The 23,108-nt window shown below is 40.9% G+C and overlaps 1 protein-coding gene across 6 annotated transcripts in view; it reads right to left on the bottom strand.

The window, feature by feature from the left end:
• Tnik (TRAF2 and NCK interacting kinase) overlaps window positions 1-23,108 on the bottom strand; it is a 394,212-nt gene that overhangs the window by 55,438 nt on the left and 315,666 nt on the right. For 3 of the 6 annotated variants that reach the window (XM_042678823.1, XM_042678824.1, XM_042678826.1), the window contains exons 14-18: window positions 22,833-22,919; window positions 21,087-21,275; window positions 13,336-13,500; window positions 7,298-7,537; window positions 4,830-4,936 (exon numbers count right to left, since the gene is read on the bottom strand). In XM_042678823.1, coding sequence (XP_042534757.1) covers window positions 4,830-4,936; window positions 7,298-7,537; window positions 13,336-13,500; window positions 21,087-21,275; window positions 22,833-22,919 — 788 coding nt within the window. The remainder of the gene's footprint in view (window positions 1-4,829; window positions 4,937-7,297; window positions 7,538-13,335; window positions 13,501-21,086; window positions 21,276-22,832; window positions 22,920-23,108) is intronic. The other 3 variants (XM_042678825.1, XM_042678827.1, XM_042678828.1) reach the window with 1 other exon arrangement.

Below are 23,108 nucleotides of genomic sequence, written 5' to 3'. Positions count from 1 at the left end.
TCAACAGCTATGTGCATATAATCATATATATGATCATATAAATGATGTTTGTTGAAATGATCTCCAAGAAATGGAAACAAGAGGTTTTTTTATTTTACTTTTTGTGTTTCCCCCCTTTTTGTCTCTGCTTTTATTTCTGTACTTTTTGTCTTGAATGTAAGTTTATCTGTTTGGGGGAGGGTGAGGGAAAGCACAGAAATGGTAGAACAAAGGCAGAACTATTTCAGCAATGATACTATACAACTTGAACTATACAACTTGTAGGAGGGGGTTGGGAAAGACAAAACTGAGAGAAAGCGAGGGAAGAGGTGACACTGTTCAAAAGAAATACATTCATTACCTGACATATGTAACTGTAACCCCTCTGAACATCACCTTTACAATTAAAAAAAACACCTGGCCATAAAAATAGTCACCCTTGTAAGCAGAAACTAAGCCAGATAATCATACTTTGTGGGACTGTATCTTCCATAAATATGTTGAACAGAAGAGACTGGGTAAAGTCAATAGAAAACAGTCATTATTTGTTTTTGTGGTAAGGGGCTTGCTAAGTCAGCCAAACAAACAGTAAAACTAAACACTGAATGTCTATTTGTAAACTACATAGTATTAGAGAACCAATGTTGATATTTTAATGGCATGGTTGTAACTATATTTGTATTATTTGTATCTAATCACTGAAATAGATTTGAATCCTAAATGGAGCTATCCTTCAATTTAAAAATGCCTAAAATTATAAATCTAGTTCTTAAATAACTTAAATTAGAAATTGTTACTTTTCATAAAAACAATCTATATTCTTAAAGCATTCCTCCTATTGTTCTCTTATAAAACAATAAGGGAATTAATATGCATAATTAATTTTTTGTTCTAAAAATTCATTGGCAATCAGCTGTGAGAGAAAATCTGAGAGCAATGAGCTCTGAGGTTCAACCATAGTACTGGCCAAAAAACCCCCCAAACAAACAAAAACACTAATCATGGCAATGAAATCTACACAGTGGAGACAACCAGTGAACCTGGTGAGACTCTGCATGTTGTACGTGAAAGTGGAAATGTTGCTGGAGTTTAGGGAACAGTCCTTATAGACTGAGGGGTCAGGGGTGGCACTGAGAAGAAGAGAGGACTTGACTCTGTTTTGGCAGGAAGGCTGGAGCAAAGACAAGGGCTAGCACATATGTAATCAGAGCCAAGTCTGTGTTAGGACATGTTTGCAGAAAAGGTTTTATAGCATCAGTCTTTAAGCCTGGCAGAGACTGTGTACCTTCCATGCAGGCTTATGTTTGTCTGACCAGGAGCAAGACAGGCAAGATCAGTTAGGAGGCGACTGCCATGTTAGGTGATGAAGTGCTGGGCTGTCTCAGCATAAAAAGGGGCATTAGCAGGTACAGAACTAGCTGGGATGAGAATGCATCCCTTACTGTGCTTAGAGCCTCCTCTTCTGTGTGACGCTAATTAGATCCCATGGGCATTGGGTCCCTGACCTGGGCCTCATTAGTACATATCCTCTCCACTGGAGCTAACCAGCATGGGTGCTGATCTTAATAGGTTGCTATTTTTACTGTTGGAGAATAAAAACACTTAATTTCTATGTAACCACACAGAAAAATACAGAAAACTTTACAATGACTTTTTACCTTATTATTACAATGGCTTTTACCTTATTATTATTTAGTAAAACATGAGTGATTTGAGAAAGTGTCACATCATTTGCATGCTTTTCTTCTTTATTTATGTATGGCCTTGCCTTGGGAAGGGGGTGAAGGATCTGAGAAAAGTGCTTTTAGAGAGGTTCAATTTCAGAATTCCATTAAGTCACAGTTGCCTTGTTCACCTATTAACTGACCCTGCTCAGATCTCAACATGAAAAAAATCTGAGAAACATCCAAATATATTTCTTGAAATGTTAAGCTTTAATTCAGACATTTGCCATCCTGCCTATAAAACAAACAGTAAAGCAAAAATGTGGCAATTATTCCATCTACTTGAAGTATATGAGGATTACAAAGTGATTTTGTGACAGCCCAAGTATTTGGGCCAAGTCAGATTAGCTGGCTGACCACCAAAATTCACTTTACTTTGTTCTTTGATGACATAGCTAGCTAAAGAGAACAAACAAGTCATATGAAGACAGGTTTGGGATGGGACAGAAAACTTTTTTTAAAAAAATTAAGCATTTAAGTCATTGGGTTTTGACTGGATGTTTCTGACTTAATTGAAGTCTGTTCAAATTCTGCATATACATGTTTGAGCAAATTTTAATTTGCTTTAAAAGAACAAATGGATCACAGTTAAATACTGAAGTACCTGGGGTTCTTTAAAGCAATATTGTTTTAAATGGTCAAATCAGATTTTGAGTTAAACTCACACTGAGCAGGCTGACAGGATATGGCATTTGGGAATCCAGGAGCAGGTGAGAATGGCCCACTGCTCCTGTGACGTGTGCGTGCTCAGCTGTGCCCATACAGGGTACTCATGGTGCTGTGTTGTCCCCAAGGCTTTAGCAGTGAGGAAGGGAACTGTCCAAGCATGTGATGGCAATACTTCCAGCTTGAGTGGGTAAGAGCATTTGAGAAGTAGGTTTGCAGCTCTACAGCCTTTTAAAAGGTAATGAGTTATCACAGGATAAGGATCAGTATCTTTAAGATTAGGAGGGACTGTTGTTAAAAGAATCACATATACCACATGTTGAAAAAGGTATGGAAATGAGTGCCCTCATCTCCCAGTAAATCAAGAATCCCTTCCCTGGGAAAAATGAGTAGTAATATTAGCCATACCTACACCAGACAAATGTGTGCTGAGTGGTGCTGTAAGAGCATAGACTTAAGGTTACCAGAGGTCCAATCCTAGCTTTACTACTTATTCATTTTGTTGCCTTGGGTTTCATGCTTGGCTCCTCCAGCCCAGAGACTGGTCACGGGACTAGCAGGAACCAATGTAACATCAACAAAGGTGCAAAGGCTTTACTAATCACTATGCATTGGCTCTCTCTCTCTCTCTTGAAACTCTGTACTGATATGGCCAAAGAAAGACCGAGGTCCACTCATCTGCTCAGTAAATTGATTCGTGAAGCTTTTTAAGAACTGCAATCAGAACTAGAGTTTTTAGAAAATTCATTTTGGGAACCCTGGGGATTGTACCCAGGGCCATGCACTTGGTTAGCAGAAGCTCTGCCACTGAGTTACATTCCTAGCCCTGACTCACATCTGAAATGCTGGTCACATGGTTGCAGGAGTATTCTGTAGAACTGTTCCACAGGCAGAAATAGGGAGTCTCCCCTCACCCAAGTGCGAGTCTTTGATTTTCACTGCAGCTAAATAATTACTACCTCTTAGCTTAGTTCTAAATTAGAAGAGTGTTAGGCATCTCTCACCTAGTCTACATTCTTTGGACCAAATACAATACTTGAGTGGTTCCAAAGGAAAAGCTCCTATTTTATAAGCTACTAACCATCAAATACCAATTATCTTAAACCCCAATGTCATTAAAATAGCACTTCACATGTAATAAAAAGCTACTTTTTCTTTTTACAGTGGTCAATAGTTCTTTCTTTTTGGTTGACAGAAGGAAAACTATTTAAAGGGGAAACAATCCCTGATCTAAGCAACTGATCTAATAATGAACAGAGCCCTGAGGGCAGGGATCAAAAGAGCAAGAGGCACTGGTAATTGGGAACTTATTGCTATTTGAAGAAAGGGTTGATAAATCCAGCTGCAATCCAGCACTAGCATTCCTCTGGCTCCCTGGACACACTGCTTTCAGGTCATCCACAGTGCTGCAAGACCAGCTTGGTGGGAGCCTGACAAGTTCCCAGGATAAAAATGGCTCTTTGAGAGTCTCTTAAAACTGGTAATTTCACTCAGAATGGGTTATCATCTTTGCCCTAAAGGGATTCACATTTTCAGTATTAGTTTCATCTTATTTATGGATTGATTCCTTGCTAAGATATGTGAAGAGGAAAATTAAAGTTTTAAGATCAAAAGCATTCCATATTGCAAAGATATGTACAAACAGCCAAAGCTATTGCTGTGTTGGTAAGCTGTTTCAGTGTCTCTGTATCTCTTCATTATGAACACAAGTCAAGGAGAAGGAAACAGTCTTCCCAAGCTCAACCTTTTTATAGCCTCAGCATAGAGTACTTCCTATTTCAGTAGATCCTAAAAATGGACATATTCATCATGAAAAATCTGAGAGAAACTTGATGAATGATAGCAACAAACATCTGTTACCACATAAAATCTCAGATACTCTTTACTTTCCAGCTTTTCACAAGACCTCTGAATCAACCAGAGGGAGGGAGTAAGTACAACTTCCTCCTGACTTTGGCAATCAGTATTGGTGATGGAAAGTTCTGGAAGAACACAGAAACTATGGATGTGTAGTTCAGAGTCAGTCATGCCACAGAGGTGTTGTCTCATTGGAGATGACCCTATCTGGTTAGAATGCACTGCAGTTGGTCATTATTCCCTTGACAATTGTCTTGCAGTGTTCCAATGGTTCCTAGAATTATCTCAACCTCATAGTCTCTAATATTGTTTGGGGAATTGCAACCAGATCTATATTTGTAAATGTGCTCTCAGGTTTAAAACCTTTGTGTCTAAAACGTGACTGGCTTTTGCGTTGCTTGGTTCACTTATTCATTCCTTAATTCATGACCTCTCCCCTAATTGTACATTGTACATTGAGGGTTCTTAATCTGTTGATGTAAAAGAAAGGAATGTATTTTGCCCCTTCAAAGCTGATAGCAAGACAGCTCATGCTTCCAAAGTGAAAAGAGAACACAGACATATTTTAGAGAAGGCCACCTTCCTCCATCTGCCTCTCCTTACCTTGCTCTGATGGGCTGAGATCCTAGTCTGGGTCCCAGAGCACTACCATTCCCAGGAGAATTCTTTCTGGCTAATGCTGGGGATATAGAAGTTGTTCTTTGAGGCACCTGGAAGAAAACCAGAAATCAGAAATGCTTTCCATAAAACAGCTTCTGAACTGTCTGAAGAACCTATTCCATTCCATAGATTTTCCAGAAGTTAAAGAAATCATCTTCATTCCTCAAAGGAATTTTGAACTCTATAAAACAGAACCAAATGAATTTACTGGGAGAAGGCAGTGAGGGCCATTCAGCAACCACTATGGAAGGTTGTTTTAGTCTCAAAAATATAGACAGATCAAGCCAAAAAGTTTCATTTATGAAGTAATATCTCTTGGTTGGGCAAGGGTGGTGGACTTTAGAAACCTCTTTGGGTTCTATTACCTTACTGGAAGCTGCATCACATAAGAGCCGTTTTTAGCTCACAATACAGAATATAAAGTTTGCTGAGAAATTAGGATATCAGCCTAGAACCAGTGACACAATTATTACATTGGTGAGCTCAGAGAATCTACTATTAATATAGATATTTGCAATTCCTGATCAGTTTGCTTTTGCTGATCAAGTTGCTTTTGCTAACCAAAACCCCATATGGTTTTAACTAAACATTGTGTTTGGAAGACTAGTTAGCAAATGTACTTATAAAACAGTACTGAAAATACTGGAATGGTTTTCAAAAAGCCTATGTGACTACCAGTAACACTTTTAAGGTATGTAGGCAAGTATATTATTAGCTTATCTGGGAAATGCCCCAGGCAGAATTCAACTATGTCTTAAGTATGCCTCCTTTTATGAAACACTTCTTTATGAAATCAAGCCGGCAGGTGTACCAGAGTCATTCTTTATTTAAGGCAATCACATGAGTCCTAGTATAGAAAATAATTTTTTATGTAAAATGTCATCCTCATCTTGAAAGATCAAATTTTGATTATGATTTATTTAAACATAAAAATTTATCTGAATGGGGCTGGGAAGTTGGATCAGTGGTAGAGCGCTTTCCTTGTGTGTATGAGGCCTAGGTTTGATTCCTCAGCACCACCTAAGCAGAAAAAGCCAGAAGTGGCATTGTGGCTAAAGTGGTAGAGTGCTAGCCTTGAGCTGAAGAGCTGAGGGACAGCGCCAAGGCCCTGAGTTCAGACCCCACAACTGACAAAAAGAAAAAAAAAAAGAAAAAATTAGAGGAGTGGACAAATTATGTTGCCATGTGTTCAAATTCCATGGTTCTACTGATATTTTCTATTTTCTCTTAATAAACATGAATGTTTGTAGAGAAGAAAGAGCCCAATGAAAGACTAAAAGCTGAATCTTTAAGGTGACCTAAAACAATGCCCACTTCGAGTTTCTCAGGCTCCTTATTTTTTACATTGAGCTTTGCTACTAAGTAACCTTTGTTGATGACATTTCTGCTTTCACAAAAAGACACCAATAATATCCTTTATGAGCTATATTTGTCATTCAATTTTTTTTTCCTGGAAATCTTTTGTTGTTGTTGTTGTTGGTTGTGGAGCCTGAACTCTGGATCTGGGCGCTGTCCCTCAGCTCTTCAGCTCAAGGTTAGCACTCTACCACTTGAGCCACAGCACCACTTCTGGCTTTTTCTCCTTATCTGGTGCTGAGGACTCGAACCCAGGGCCTCATGCATGGAAGCAAGCACTGAGCCACCTTCCCAGCCCTTTCCTGGAAATCTTGAAACCTTCTATTTGTCATAGCTCCCTGTGCCAAGACCAGAAGAAAAGGGATTCAGGAATCTCATGCACACATGTCCAGTACTTTGAAGACACATAGGTTGTTAGAAATGTTCTAGAGTTACCACCTGACAACTAAGAACAATAAAGAATTATACAGGAAAAATAAAGATTCAGACTGAGTACAGTGGGAGGCTGTCATTTTACCCTAAATTGTAACCATGAAAAAGTAAGTACTGGTAGAAGTGAATTTAATATTTAGTGTAAAAGGAACTTTTCCTAAGTAGAGGAAACTAGAATCTAAGGGCACAACCATCTTCTGAACCTCTGAAACCTCCGTGCTATTAAAAGTAAAAAATGAAAAAAAAAAACAGAATAAATGAATTTTCTACTTTTTATTTGGAAGTTTTTAGTGTGTCTATATAGAATTATTCATCAATGAAAATGTTCATTATTCCATTTTTAAAAATATGGATAGGAAAATACTTTGAAACAGTTGTGGCTGAGAGTTCTAATTATGGATACAAGGTATACTTAAGTCTAGTTCCTCTGAGAAAGCAAAGGTCAGATATGACAAATGACCATCCATGCTTTAGGTTGGGAAGAAGGGGAGTGCATGTGAAAGGAAGGTGCCTTGGTGCAAGGACATTCATTATTACCAGGAAAGGGCGCTGAGGAGAAGGGGTGGTTGTTAACAGCTAACGTGGTGCTGATGATAACAACATGCCAGTTATATTAACACTACCTTTGGTGGAATGTCTTCTTCCTGTCGTAACCAAGAACTTCGGTCAAACTTCTCAATGCGAGTGGGGAGAGGAGGGTTTTCAGAGGTGGGATCAGAGTTCTGGCGCGGCATCTCTACACGGTGAGAGGTCACGTTCAGAGCCTCCTGAAACCCAGACAGGCCCTTTGTGGGCTGCTCATGCACTGACTGGGAGGCGGTCAAGGCAGGTCCCTGCGATTTCACAGATACCAGCTGGGGGATCTAGGCACAAGCCAACATTAGAGTGCATGATGAGGAACAAAAGAAGGGAGAAGAGTTCTATACCATAGAGTCCACCACAGCTATCTACAGCATGTATTAAAAAAATACAACTACTAAAAAAATCAAATATAATCGCATTCGAAAATATTAACCTAGTGGAATAAAGATCCAATGTATTTTTGGGAATACCATTTTTGTGTGGTAACTATATGGTCTCAATAAGTTTAACAGCTTTCTATAAAGCCTTCTATTTAGATCAATGCATGAGGCTGAACCAGGGTTTGTGGTAAGAAATTTACTGGCTTAGTTGGAACTGCTAAGAAGTCAGTAGAATCACATGATAACTATCTTTACTGACCATTTGTTGATGGCACTACAAGATAAGTGCTTATAAGGCGTAATATAACTGAAGTAGGCCCTGAGAGGAGACTTGAGCTGGTACAGCTTCTTTCAGGCTTTGCCTTTGTTTTAGGGATTTTAGAAAAAAAAAAAAAACTTTAAACAAGGTTAACTAGACCTTGGCTCTAACCAGCCCAGTTCCTAGATGGAAAGAATGCCTCTAGGTCCCCCTTCCCCAACAACCTAATCCACCTTGATTGTTCTGTTAAGGACTGACCCGATAAAACAGATAGGTTGTAATCTGGCTCAAACTGGCAACATCACATGCTTATGGTAAACTCCACTAAACTCCTCTTTTGGGCATGCTTTTACCATAAACTCCACCTTTTGTGTGCTTACTGTAAGCTCCACCTTACCTGCTGAATTTGTGAGTCATTTAAGCCAAAAGTGATAGGCTGGTTTAAACAGCCATTATGTGACAAACTGTAATCTCATTGGCCACCTGCTTGTGGTCTGGTATGACTGTGCAATCTTTTGTGTGTGTGACAACCTCATTGGTCACCTGCGTGACCAGGCTTGACCTCGTGAATTTTGCCTTTAAAACCCTAGCTTGTGGGCCATTAGGGGTCGCAGTATCAGCTCCCAAGCCTGTGCTGCAGCCCTGACTGGTCAGTAGAGGAACCTTCTCAATAAAGTTGCTTGTTTGTTAACAACCTTGTTGCGGTGGGCTCTGTCACTCCGGACGACTAGGTGGGCTTGCCTGCCTGAGTAGGGGTCTTCCTACTACATTTAATGGGGGCTCATCCAGGATAGAGCTCTTAGCTGCTCCAACCTGAGGGGGGATTGAAGTCCCCAGCCTGGAGGACGGTGTGAGGGCACTCGGCTGTTGGAGAGAAGTTCCAAGAAAAGCCTCGAGGTAAGCGCGGTCGACCTAGGTAGTGAAGGCGCCAGAGTGAAGCCAAAAGTAGGGTGAGGCTGGACACAGCAGAGTCCCCTATGGCCGAGGAGGTCCAGGGACGCTTGGACCCCTCAATTCCACCAGTCCTAGCAGTCCTAGTTAGTTGGATGGGGGCTGGCTTGTAGAGAAAATAGGTTGAGAGGAAAAGTAACTTAGTTTTGGTGTACAATCGTGTCTGTCTGTGTCTCATTATGCTTTTGCTTACCATGCTTGTAACTGGATTTACTTTACAGGAAAAATATGGGGCAAAGTGAGTCCACAAGTCCACTCCTGGGACACTCCTAGACCTTGTCCTACTTCATTTAAATCTGCTTTTGTAACTTGCTTCTTTGTCAATTATGAAACTGCCACTGGCCACCTGCAAGTGGCTCCAGCAAGATCTTAGCCTCAGGCCTTGGACCAGGGGGTCTGGGCATGGGGGAGAACCTGCCAGTCTGAGGGGATGGCCACTAGCGACTTCTTTCCCTTGCCCCAAGATGACTGGGAATTCTCCTCCACCTTGGAAGGCCCCTGGGTCAATGTTTGCAGGAATCTAAAAGAAAAATCCTCCAGAAGTGAGTAGAGGGGGTTCGAGTCCCCTGGTAAGTGAATAGTGGTGAGATGTCGCCCCATTCACTGAGACCTGATTTTGTCTTTGTGGCCACTTGTCTGTCTTGTTTACTTTGGTGTGTTTTCTGAGGTAGGGAAGTTCTGGGTGAGAGTGGCAGGCTCACTCAGCAGACTTTGGATTCAGCTTGCTGAGTGGGAGCAGCACAGAGTTCTGGTAGGGAAGAGTTGGGGGCCCATTAGTCCCCAGCTTAGCCTTTGGTTCTTGTCTTGCCCTATTTTAGAATTGGTACCAGTTTTAAATGTGGATCCTTGGTTTTTGTGTTTGTGTTTTTGTTATTTATTTGAACATCTCTGGGGGAATAAAAGTTCCAGCCTCTGGCTGGGCTCCGCCACAGCCCTGCTATGTCCCCCTCCCTGTGAGGCGTTGAAGGTTGCTGGACTAGTTTGGTCCCCTTCAAGCCTCAGGCTGAATTTTCTACCTATGGAGGCTGCCTGAGGGGAGGGTGTAGATTGCTGTGAGCCTGGTTCAGCGACATTCAGCTGGTTCTGTTTAGTTTCAGGTGACCCCCTCCCCCCCCAACTTCCTCCAACTAAAGGTATTCAAAAGATCAATTGGTGAAATTCCTTGCTAAACAAGCAAGCCCTGGGAAAATGAAGCTCAACAACGGTACTTTGTTAAAAAAAGAAAATCTTGTCTTAAATATTTGTTATCTAAAGATTTTAGAAAATGTAAGTACAACTGATTTTAAGTGTGTTTTGTGTGCGTGTGACCATGTTAAAGATGAGAATTGTCAGCATGCTGTAAAAACTGGGTGAGTTTTAAGTTTAAAATTCAAAATGTTATGAGGTTTGGACATTACCAAAAACTTTAAAGAATCTTCACATTGTTTTAAAAGGCTTTTTAAGGATTCTTTAACTTGAAAATTAGAAAAGCTGGTATTTTAAAATCTAATATTTTTAAATGCATAAGCCTGTTTACACTGTAATCAACTTATCTGGCCTAACAAAAATGCATTGGCAGTTTGGGATTTAGTTCCCTTGGCAAAAATTTGGGGATAAATATTAGAAATTTAAATGCAAAGGTTACTTTAACACTGTCAAAGATGTTACCTGTTCTGTCTGTCTAAAACTGTATTTCATTCAAGAACCAAGAGAAAAGAAAGGGGAAAAACTTAGAAGCCAACAGAAGACCTATCTTTAGGGGTGAGGGGTGAGCAGGCAGAAGTACAGTTCAGCTGGTCATGCATGGTGGGACAGACCCTGGGGGGAGTCCATGCATGGTGAAAGAGGGCAAGCTGGCACAAACGCAGTTCATCTAAACCTAAAGCGTCAGATTGGGTGCGTGCCTAGTCCATAGGATGGGCCAAGTGGTCCATCTTTGTTCTGTCCCTTTTCCCTGCAGATAGACGCTGGAAACATGATGGTAAAAGTTAGTGATGTGGTGTTCTGATTAGCATTGCTAAAACTGCCCCTTGGATGTGTTAAAATTAAAATTAAGAAGGCCTTAAAAAGAGGGTTATTTGTTTAATGTGACTTGCTTTCAATGATGTTCTACGATTGGAATATGTTTTTAAAAGTCATAAAGGTGTTAAGTCTAGCTTCTTGGTACAGTGATGGTGATTGTAATTTTTTTTTTTTCCAGGACTGAACCCAGGGCCTTGCGCACGCCGGGTGGGCGCCCTTCTACTGGGCTAAACCCCCAACCCCTGTAATTCTTGTATTAAGGAAAAATTGTCATTTGAGTTTATAAGTTTTTAATGTGTATCTGTTTTCAAACAAGCAGCCAAGAGTCAATGAGTGACACTTGGCCTTAAGATTTCAAGGAATCTTTTCAAAACGCAAATGAAAACTAAAGTATAAAATATTAAAAGAGATTAATAAGAGGCTTAAAAATTAGGAATGGATTTTTGGATATAAAGTTTAAAAGTAAAATTGTTCTTAACATTTGCCTCAAAGTAAACAAAGGAAAAATTAGGATTACCAAAATAATTGCTAGTCCAGTTTGCTCTTGTAGGTATTTTTTTTTTTTAACAGTTTTCCAGCAAGCCTAGAGCAAAGCACAGAGGATTCTTACAAGTTGGTCAGATGCAACTTTGACTCTTAATAAGTTCCAGGTAAGAGCATGCTTAAAAGCTACTTCTATGTTGGCCACCTTGTTGCTTTTAATTGGAGTAAAGTGGCCTTTTATAAGACTCATTGATCTGCAAACTGGTTCAAAGCCAGCCCGGGCAGAAAAAGGTCCCTGTGAGACTGTCACCTCTACTCAGCCAGCAGAGTGCTAAAAGAGCAAGCAGAGTTGCTATGGGACTCAAAGTGATAGAGTGCTCACCTTGAGCTGGGGAGCTGAGGGACAGCACTCAGGCCCTGAGTTCAAGTCCAGCCATCAGCTCAGGGAAATGCCAGTGAGGCATTTATCCCAGTGTGGAGAAGACACTCCTGGGACGAAAGCAATGGTCGAGCATCCACAGCCAGTAAGTCACCACTTGGATGGCAGAAAATAATGTCAGATCCTAGAGTCATTTGTGCATGGCCCTTCAAAAATTGGTGAGAGCTAGGAGGTCATGGGAAGATAGTTTGTAAGCATGCCTAATGTCCATGACTATCCACCTTGTAAGGGACAGGAACTTGCCAGTCCTCTGTGATAGTAGTAAAAAGAAAAAGTTATAAAATGTGCGGGATAGTTTAAATCTCAACCCCTATATGTGCCCAAAGCCCTAATTGGCAGCAACTGAGCTGACATCAGCTACAAGAAATTCATATGTTCAAAAAAAAAAAAGGGGAGTTTATAAACCCGAGAATGTGTTTCTGTTGAATCTGAAGGCCTGCACAGGTAACTTAGGCATTGTTAGGGTCACTAGAGATCACATTCCTAAGCCATCCAGAAAGATGCTTTTGCAAACCAGAGTGCTAAACAAGCTACACTGCTGTAGCTGGAGAAAAGGTCTGTGCATTTGTCAAGAGTTAAAATATTATTAATGACATCTATCCCTGGTAACCTCTTTGTAAAATAGGCTAAGGTTATAGGTTCCTGATTAGGTAGGATCAATGCCCCTGAAGTCAACTTGAAGAAGTTGATGGACCTTTGCCCATCAACCCCCTTTTAAGATTAAGGGTCCAGAGTCAGTTTTGGAGAAATGAGGCAAAATAGATAAAATAATTTTTTTTTTTTTAGAAAAAGGCATAAAGAATAGTGTTAACAGGTGTGCAAGGTGGAGACTGTATCTGTCGGAGATGGTTACAAGACTAAGCCTTCTGTGTCTGTTTACAAAAATATCTGGTTAGTAAAAAAATTGTTATTTTGGTTAATTGTCCTGGGCTATTGTTTAAACAGTCTTAAAAAACCAACGGAGCCACAGTCTGCTAAGCCTATGAATTACTTGTATCCTTAACCAGTCTGTGTAGGAATTTGAGTCATTTAAACCAAAAGTGATAGGATGGTTTAAACAGCCATTATGTGACAAACTGTAACCTCATTGGCCACCTGCTTGTGGTCTGGTATGACTGTGCAATCTTTTGTGTGTGTGACAACCTCATTGGTCACCTGCGTGACCAGGCTTGACCTCGTGAATTTTGCCTTTAAAAACCCTAGATTGTGGGCCACTAGGGGTCGCAGTATCAGCTCCCGAGCCTTCTCAATAAAGTTGCTTCTTTGTTAACTTTGGTGCGGTGGGCTCTTGTCACTCCGGACGACTAGGTGGGCTTGCCTGCCTGAGTAGGGGTCTTCCTACTACAATAACAAACTCCTTCCCTTAAAATCTCTGCAGTTGACTTTAGAGAGCATGGTTGCTCTGTAAAATAACATAGTCGCTTTAAACCTCTTACTTGTTCAAGTCCGTATTAAGGGCTGTGTGGATTTGACGGTTTCTGTGTCTGAATCTATGTTAATTTCCTAGGCATTCAGTATACTGTATTATTTATTCTAATGCCAAGTAAAACAAAGGTAAGATTGTACCTGGGGGTCCATAGGCCTGAGCATGGGTGGTGTCCGAGCAGGCTGGACTCCACTAATGCTAAAGGATTCCGACCTTGGGGGCAAGTTGGGGTCAGATATCCTGTTGGCAACCTTGTGTGGCATGGCAGGAGAGCTCTGCCGGTTCAGTCTTGACCGCTCTTCTACCTGGAAACCAAAGAAAAAGAGAAAAGAGCTTCATTGGCTAGAAGTCAGTTCTTTGCAGGAGGATTTTCTTTAGTCAACTGTAAGGCTTTGTTTGTATCCTTTCTTGTTAGTCCAAAGAGCCCAAACTTTTCATTTCTGCCCTGCAACCGGCATTTGTAGTGCATGCCTATAATCCGAGCTACTTTGGAGACAGAGACAAGAGGATTGTGGTTCAAAGCTAGCCTGGGCAAAGATGTGGAGACCCCATCTCAAAAACAAGCTAAGCATGGTGGTGTGTAAAACTGTAATTCCAGTTACTTGGGAGGTGGAGGTAGGGGGATGGATGTCTGGGGGCCATACATGGGAAGGTTAGTGTGAGACTTTGTCTAAAAAAAACAAACCAAAAAAGTAAAAGGGCTGAGGGCATGAATCAAGTGGTAAAGAACTTGCCTAGCAAGAGTGATATCATGTGTTCAATCCTTAATACTAAGAGGAAAAAAAAGAATTTACAAAAATGCACCCACCCCACTATCAGATCAAACACAACAGTTACAGAAATGCAGAACCCTTGAGCCAGTATCCATGGATTACCCATTATCTGCTATTTCACCAGATAGGAATCCAGCTGGTGGGCATTTATCTTGCATTGATTGCAGTAATATCTTGCTAACTGGTTACAAAGCCTTGGGGTCAGCCAGGGAATGGTTTGCACCCTAGATAATCAAAGGGAACTGCAGCATGGGGAAAAGAACAACTTGTACTTGTATGACTCATGGGCCAGGGACAGGAAGAGTCAGGGGCAGGTTGATGGGAGGGAGGTGGGGAGGGGTACTGTTCTTCCCAGGCTTGCTAGCAGATAGGCTTGTGGGCGTTGGCAGCTGCCTGCTTGATGAGCTTGGCCTGTCTCTCACATACTTCCTGTATCATTTTCTGTTTGTCTCTTCCGGCTCTTTCTTTTCTATTGTCTTTCTGCTCCCTAAAATACATTGTTCCTCCTCCCCCTTTCCATTCTCAGCCAGGACTCTACTGCCTTGTGCTGCCTTTCCCCACATGTGTTCTGCTTTCCTCCTCCCCTCTCCTCTCATGAGCTTTGTAGGGTCTATCTTAGCCCAAAGCAGGTAACAGATCCCAAACCCTATATGGGGGAGGCTTACAGTACACATGGGTAATCTTTGTAAAACAAGTGAAAATGATTGTTAGTAGAGAAGACAGTTGTTGAAGACAATTTTAAGGAGACATTTAGATCCACAAGTTGTACACTTTTAAGACATAATACAATATCTACTACAACTCCCATGAGGCCTGTGATTTTTTTCTTATAGACCATTTTTTCTTTTGCTAGTACTAGGGACTGAACTCAAGATCGTATGCTCTCTCATGGTCACTTGATTGGCTGGTGCTTTACCATGTGAGCCATGCCTCCAGCCTAACTTTTTGCTGGCTATTTTGGAAATGAAGTCTTATGGACTTGTCTAGGTTAGCCTTAAACCATGATACTCCAGCTTCTAAGCAACTAGGAATACAGGTGTGAGCCACTGGTGCCCAACTCAGCCCTATCTTGTCATATGTCTTCCACTTGTCTGGGGCTTCCCAAACCTGCCAGGGCAATGCCACCACCTCCCTAGCCTGTAACCACTTGGAGTGACCTCTTAATTATCTCTGCTTACTCAGTGTTTAGATTTATCTCAGTATTTTTACAAACAGCTACAAGTTTTCATTCATTTTGTTTCCTGGCCTGAAATACAAGTTCAAAAGCACTATATTCTTCTCTATCCTTCTTACTCAGAATGTCTTTTAAAAAGCCTGTCATATTAATCTCCAATATAAACCACAGGATAAGAACCAGTCCTTCTGCTTTTCCCGAGACGTTACTCCAGCATCTCTCCCCCATGTGACTGTGCATGCAGTGTGCAGACAACAGGCATCCAGTTGACTTCAGTTTTAAAATTCCACATCCTGCAGGTTCACCACTTACTATGAAAAGCCAGGACTAGAAACCAGGCTATGTATACTGGATGGCTGCATGAACACCAAGTATTATGGCAGCAAGAATTATTCAGCTGCTGCACTGAAAAAAGAACGGGCACCTTTAAGAAAGACCAGATGGTAGGGGAGAAACAAAGGAGGAAGCAACAATGCTTGATAGAAAATGTACTCATTACCTTGCTCATGTAACTAACTCCTGTACAGTATTTTTACAATAAAAAATTATTAAAGAACAGAGAGATGCAAAGATTAGCACCAGACTGAGACTGCTTTGCAAATATCAGATCCCTTGAAAAGAAGGTGATGGTTCTGGACCACTGGAATTGATCACAAATTCTCCATTTTCTTACTTGGCAATGATACTATAATAAATGACCTGTCTAAGGTACTCCTCATTCTCTGAACTCCTATTTTCTAAGCATTTATGTTTGAACTCAGGAACCCAAGAGATCAGAGAGCAGATAAACACCTGGCTCTCCACATTGTGCCAGTTCCTTGTTTCCCCAAATTCAGAAACCAAGTGTATGTAGAGTAAGAATACCATTGGTCTGTTTCTTCCTGCAATGTCCTAAAATACATGGTGTAAAAAAACAATTGTTAAACTCGGTAAAGTGCATCAAGATGGGTCTAAGATGCTGAAATTTCCTGGGTTAAAGTTTGTCCAAACAAATTTAAAATTTATGAGAAGGCTGTAACAACAAGGCATCTGGTTACACAGACTGTCTCAAGACAATCTTAATCTAATAACTGTAGGAAGGAATACTGCCCAATTAATCACACCAAGGAATCCCTTTAAATCCTGAAGTGAAGATATTGCATCAGATACCGGAAGTGCTGCTTCACAGAGAAAAAGCTGGATGGCATATTGGTAATATTTTGACACTAGACAAAAGCCCATAACCTGATTTGTGACAAACTATTGAACAGAAGGAAAATTGATACACAAGACAAAAAAAAGTTTCCTCATTCACAGAGTAAGGATAGATGTGATTAAAAACTGTTGACACAAGTGAGATATGCTTTACTCCACCTGAGGATACTTGAAAGAAAAAGTGTATTAGCAAAGTTTTAACCTCCCAATCTTAAGAAGATGCAGATACCCCAAATGGGCATTCTAGAAACATCATATACAGTGTTACATCCAAATATATGTTACTAAGACTTTCTAGTTGAAGGGATTACCAGTGAGTGCAAAGGACAATATTAGTACAGACTGATAAGTTTCAATATCAAAGCAGTTTTTCTTATTTAAAAAATCATTTGGCGGGCTAGGGATGTGGCTTAGCAGTAGAGTGCTTGCCTAGCATGCATGAGGCCCTGGGTTTGATTACTCAGTGCTACATAAAAAGAAAAATCCATAAGTGGCACTGTGGCTCAAGTGGTAGAGTGCTAGTCTTGAGCAAAAGAAGCTTGGGGACAGAGCCTAGGCCATGAGTTCAAGCCCCACAACTGGCACAAAAAAAAAAAGTGAGGCAGTTAGTTTTCTCACAAGCCCTGGGTTTAAACTCCATATGACTCCCTCCCCCAATCATTTTCATGCATAAACTAAGTTTTTAAAAGTTTGAATCATGTCTGCAAAGTTATATACAGGGAGAAAGAAAATAACTCAGAAATAAAATCTGCTCCAGGCAGGAGTATGTATGGTCCACTGGGTACTGCAGGAGTGCTAAAGCCAAAGAGATACAGAAAAGCTCTCCAAGTGCAGAAAATCTAAAAGTGAATCTGGGATTATGGGAATCACCAAACATTCAAAATAAACAAAAGTGCATTTCAACAAGTATAGAGAAACAATCAGTAATTGTTGCCAGATAGTTTTGCACATTTGAAAACAAGTCGTAGGTTATGTCCTGCACTTCACAATAATGAATATCTTTTGAGAATTTCAAAATAAAATTACAGAAGTATGTTAAAAAATGTTACTAGTAAAAGTATATTTACCATGTCACATATTGGTGCATTCTAATGATATTTTTATATGATGTTAGTTCATGGGTCCATGCCAGCCTTAAGAGGCTGAATTAAATTAATGACAGAATAAAACATGATTGTGTGGGATCCTTTTACTCTCCTAACTGAACAAAATAGTTTGGTTTGGGTTTTGTAGCAATGCTGGACAAAGAGAAGTGAATCAATAACTTTTAAGTGCTCATGGTGTGCACAAAGAGCTGAGTCACATGGTTCTTTGGTAGAGGGTGATGGTTATGAGCAAGACTGGGGGTGGGTCTCCCTGTCTCTGGAGCTTCTTTGAGCACTGGAGAGCTCACATTTCCATGGAATGCTTGAAATGCAATCCTTTCTGAAGAAAGATACCTAGACTACTTTTCCAAGAGTCACTTCCAGTCAGCATTCCAGAAAAAAAGCTTATATCCCATCTGAATGCAGCAGTAACTGAAAAGTAATAAAGCAAATCCTTAACAGACTGAGATGGAAATAAAGTAGTGCTTATTTTCACTTAGAAGAGGTGAGTGAGGAAAGAGAAATCAAAATAAACAACAGGCTACAATAGTCCTGGAAATCAAATTCAGACATTGGTTATGTTTAATTTGCAGTTGCACAGTGCCTACTATTAATTGCCATATGTGCATTCATAATTGCTATAAAGCAGGAAGCTACAACCTAGGAAGGAGAGGAGACTTGTCCTGCCTCTGCAATCAGGCAATGGAGGAATCTGACCTCCAACATATTCCTCAACATTTCCTTCCAGGTTCCCTTTATGTTAAATCTTAAGAAACATAAGCGGAAACAGAGGTACTAGAAGAGAAATGAAAACTTTCTAAACAATAATTTGGGAGCCTCATGTATGTATAAAAATAAAAATAAAAAACTGTCAGAATAGAACATAGAAAATCATAGTGCAGAAAAATCATAGTGCAGAAGGAGGCTTTATATCCAGGTATTGCAAAGTCCCAGTGGGGTGATGGGAAGTAAAGAGATGTTGATAAGATTGTTTGCCAAGTAAAACTACAGCCAGCCAGGCACAGCTGGCTCACACCTGTAATCCTAGCTACTCAGAAGGCTGAGATCTGAGGATCATGGTTCAAAGCCAGCCTGGGCAGGAAAGTCTGTGAGACTCTTATCTCCATAAACCATTCAGAAAACCGGAAGCAGCGCTGTGGTTTAGGTGCTAGAGTGCTCCCCTTGAGTTGAAAATTTTCAGCTCAGGGTCCAGTGCACAGGCCCAGAATTCAAGCCCCACGACTGACAAAAGATAAAACAATAAAACTACAGCCAGATGACTGGTATGCACTCAAAAGAGAGGGGGAGAAGAGAGTACTTGATGAAGTGTTAAAAAAAATTAAAATACAGTCTCATGCAACACATGTGAACAGAGCATTTTGTCACTGTTATGTGCGGGTGCATTTAAAAAAAAAAATGATGTAGGGGAGCAAGTGTAGAATCTAGTACGCAGTTTCTGCCAGGCCCAGACAATCACATGACATTTTAAGGTAAAGGAAAAAAGTTCCCTATTATCCAACATCCAACAAGTTTAAAAAAAATGCTCTAAATGTTCAACAGAACATTGTTGATGCTTTCACGGAACAAATACTACTCCATCCAATCAGAAGTGGTAGAGAATTTGAATGGGATGATCCTGCCTCTCCATCTTAGAGACATTAAGGTTACTTTCTGGCTGAATTTGAAAATTAAAGCCAATGAAACTTTTAAACCAGACAGAATGCTCAAAGAAGGGCAAGGAGTATCTTAACAAGAGTTGCAAATGATCAAATGTTTTCATTTGTTTTAACTACATTATTATTGACTAATGTAATGAGGAATGTAGCGCACACAGCTGGTTTATAAAATGAAGATGCAAACAAACAGAGAGGATGAAGTACTGCTGATAAAAATTGATTTGGAGAAGAAGAGAAAATGTGGGTGGAAAAGTAGTCAAAGAAAGAGCAAAGATCTTGGCAGGAGGTAGAAAGCTGTTGGAAAACGAATGTGCGAACAGGAGAGACTGCAGTAGTAGAAGATGGCTGGTGGCATCTTCCTCGGCACATGGCCCACAACATCCAGGCCCTGCATCATAGGAGACATCCAGGTGGCCACCCTGCCCACTCCTCCCTGGTAAGGATGCTTCTATACTGTCAGAGGATACATTTTGAAAAGAACTTGGAACCTTTTATCTTTTTTCTAGGAAGAGTTAAATCATTAAAAATGATATAGTTTAGCCATTGAAAAACTATAATTTCTGTTTATATGTACAGTTTTATAATGTGTATAGTTGTTTGGCTACTCTGAGCTCTCCTTTCCTAGTGTTTTTAGAGAAATCTGTAGGTAATGCTTTAGTAGAAAATTCTGTATATTACTAATAAGAAACATTAAAAGATCAAGAAGAGAATAATCCTCATATTCATTTTTATGCCTGATTTAAGTGGGTATAAAACCATGAGAGAGACTTAATTGTCCTTATTTGTACAACAGTTGTTCCAGTTCCCAAATTAGCAGTCACTCTTTCTTTTACCACTTATACTTGGGAAACTATTTCAAGGATAGACCAAGGGTCAGTAGGAAGCTAGATTATGTTAGCCGCTCCTAGAAGAGGACTAAACATGAAATCCCTCTAGAAATTTTCCCCTATAGTTAGGAAATTGAAGCCCAAAGGAAGAGCACCAGCTGCTGAGAAGCCAGGGACCCTGCATGATGTCACACACTGCAGGTGGCTCACACTTGTGGTGGGACCCTCACATCAGGAGTGCTTGATGATATAGACACATGGTCTACATGTCCCATTTCTGGCTTTCCTTTATAATGAGAAGCCTGGCCAGGAAGTACAGGGGGTTTAAGAGGTCTAGAAATCTGCTTTGATGACATCAGCATAGACTTGTGCCCAAGAATGCCAGTGCTTGGAAATTGGAGACTAGTTCTGAATAGAGAGGGTAGGCCAGAAGATCGAATGACATAGACAAAAAGTAACCAGAGAATGCTGAACTCAAAGTAGGTAAGTTCAAACCAGACCAGGCTGGGTAGAGAACAAAGGAAAATTGCTCCATGGTTTCCCCCTTTTGCATATGAGTTTGCTGCCTGGGGAAAGAAGGAGCTCAGGGATGCTTTGTCAGTTTGAGTGGCTGGGAAGACAGGAGTTAGCCACTGTACATGGTCCATAGAGTTTTTAGATTTTTAAACTCATTAAGAGCTAGTTTCCTATAAACTCTTTGTGGCTGAGCAAATTTAAGGTAATTACTTTGGAAATATTTGTGAAATACAGGGAACCTTAAGTCCTAAAAAGGCATGCTACACGCACAAGCCTAAGGCCTGTGTACCCTGGCACCACAGGAAACAAGGTGACAGCATCCAGGGGTGGGCCGAGGTGATTCTGCTCAGGATCATCTGAGTCCTGACACATTCTTCTAAAGAAAAAACAGGAAAGTCCTCACACCACAAATTCTCCAGGATTCTTAGATAAAAGATATTTTTCTATTTCCTGTTGTTGCTTATAAAAACTTTACTATTTCCTCAAGGACAAATACATACTCAACCACACCAAAACCACATGTGGAGTAAAGTACCTTACTATTTCTCTGCCGAAATGATTTGGCTCCTCTAGAAGCAATGAATCCTATACTTCCTACTGACTGAACAACCAGACTGCCAGGGCATGGGTGCCCTTGTCCGCTCACCTCCTTGGCCCAGGCAGGCTTCTCACTGGGACTCATCCCCTCTTTGTAATGGTACAGTGGCTTCTTCTCCAGGGGCCTCTGCTCCTGCCGCTGATGCTGAAGGGACACCAAATAGTCCCTCTCTTGCTTTAGTTGTCTCTGCAGCCTTTCTGCTTGTCTCTGTTCTTCCAGTTGTTTGCGCTTATATTCCTGCCCAGGCCGGGGGGAAAAAGAATAGAGAAAAGTCCAGATGACTGCAAGGAACACCTCACATGGCAATGAAGCATGCTAGAGAGGCAGGTTAGTGCTAGTGACAAGGGAACGCACACACTAGTGGAACTACATACAGCAGAATGTCAGCTGTGCGTAGATTAAGTCCAGCCCTGTGTTAGTACCCCAAAAGAAAATGTCATTTAATGAAACCACTCCTGCTTTAGTGGCCACCCTGCAGAACATCACCATGAGGGAAATGACTTGTCCCTGATGCCTTGCAGAGAAGATGGGAACCATGCTATCTTTGTATGGTCAGCTCACAGTCCCTAAAAGGAGCCATTCCCTTCCTGTTGCAAGAATTAAATCATTCCAACATGTATAATTAAACACAAAACTCAAAAAGAAAAAAAAAACAGAGATACTACCTAAATTGTATTAATAAAACTTGGCCTAGCGCTGGGAAGGTAGCTCAGTGGTAGAGTGCTTGCTTTGCATGCATGAGGCCCTAGGTTTGATTCCTGAGCACCACATAAACAGAAAAAGCCAGAAGTGGCACTGTGGCTCCAGTGGTAGAGCGCAAGCCTTGAACTGAAGAGCTGAGGGATAGCGCCCAGGCCCAAAGTTTAGGGCCCACAACAAAAAACAAAACAAAAAACGTGGCCCAACAAAAGCAACTTATGTATAGCCTAAAAAGTACAAGAATGTGCTTGAATAAAAATTTCAGTTTAAAAAGACATCAAGAAGCCCATTAGGAGAACAGTATAGTAATAATAATAATGAAGCACATCAAGTGGCCACTGCACGAGCAGGGAACGTAAAATGTGCCCATCATAAGGGCAAACTAAGAGTCTACAAGTGAAATAGGACTGACAGGTCAAGTAGGTACTTAATGGAAGAGGTGAATGATTGTTGCAAATGGCCTTCAGTATTACTCTGCAATAAACACAGTGGGTCACAAAAGCAGCTGGAACTTAAGTAAGGCTGGATTTGTGTTAGGTTTTTATGAAAGAGCCAATAAAAATATATAACTATTGTATTTAATGTATTATATACTGGGCAGATTGCATCAGGAAACATATTTGAGTTTCTATGAGATTTTGAGGTTCACAAGGCTTGGAGGACCCCTGGTTTTTGGTTTTGTCATCACTGGTGCTTGAACTTGGCACCTCACATTCTCAGCTTTTTGGTTAAATCTACTACTTGAGCTACAGTTTCCCAGCTTTTTGGTGGTTAGTTGGAGACAAGGGTCTATGGATTTTTCTGCCTGGGATGGCTTCAAACTGTGATCCTCAGATCTTAGCCTTCTGAGTAGCTAGGATGACAGGTGCGAACCACGTGTGTTGGTGACTCCTGGTTTTGAAGTGTCATGTTAGGAGGAAGAGACACATGATACACACACACACACACACACACACACACACACACACACACACACACACACACACACACACACACACACACACACACACACACACACACACACACACACACACACACACACACACACACACACACACACAGAGCAGGGCAGCAGGCTTGAAGCTTTCCCATTACCAGAAGTAGAGCTTGTTCATGCAGTAGCTGCTGCTGTAAGATCTCTAACTGTCTTTGCTCCTCCTCTAACTGTCGCCTGATGTATTCCTGCAGGGAGAGGCGGCAGAGAGTTCGGAGAATTTGGAAGAACAGAAAGAAAAAGAAAGTAATTTCAAAGATGACAAGACCTGCCTGAGCAGGAGCAAAAGTAAGGATAGGAACCAAACACCCAACACCTCCTCACGGAATAGGAAGACTGTGCCACACCAAAGCCACACCCTTCAATGGAGTCAAAAG

The sequence above is a fragment of the Dipodomys spectabilis genome, unplaced genomic scaffold, assembly GCF_019054845.1.
Source record: "Dipodomys spectabilis isolate Male_0828 unplaced genomic scaffold, ASM1905484v1 ptg000050l, whole genome shotgun sequence".
NCBI lineage: Eukaryota > Metazoa > Chordata > Mammalia > Rodentia > Heteromyidae > Dipodomys > Dipodomys spectabilis.
Note: the sequence above shows the minus strand (reverse complement) of the source record. Positions and strands in the feature narration are given on the sequence as shown.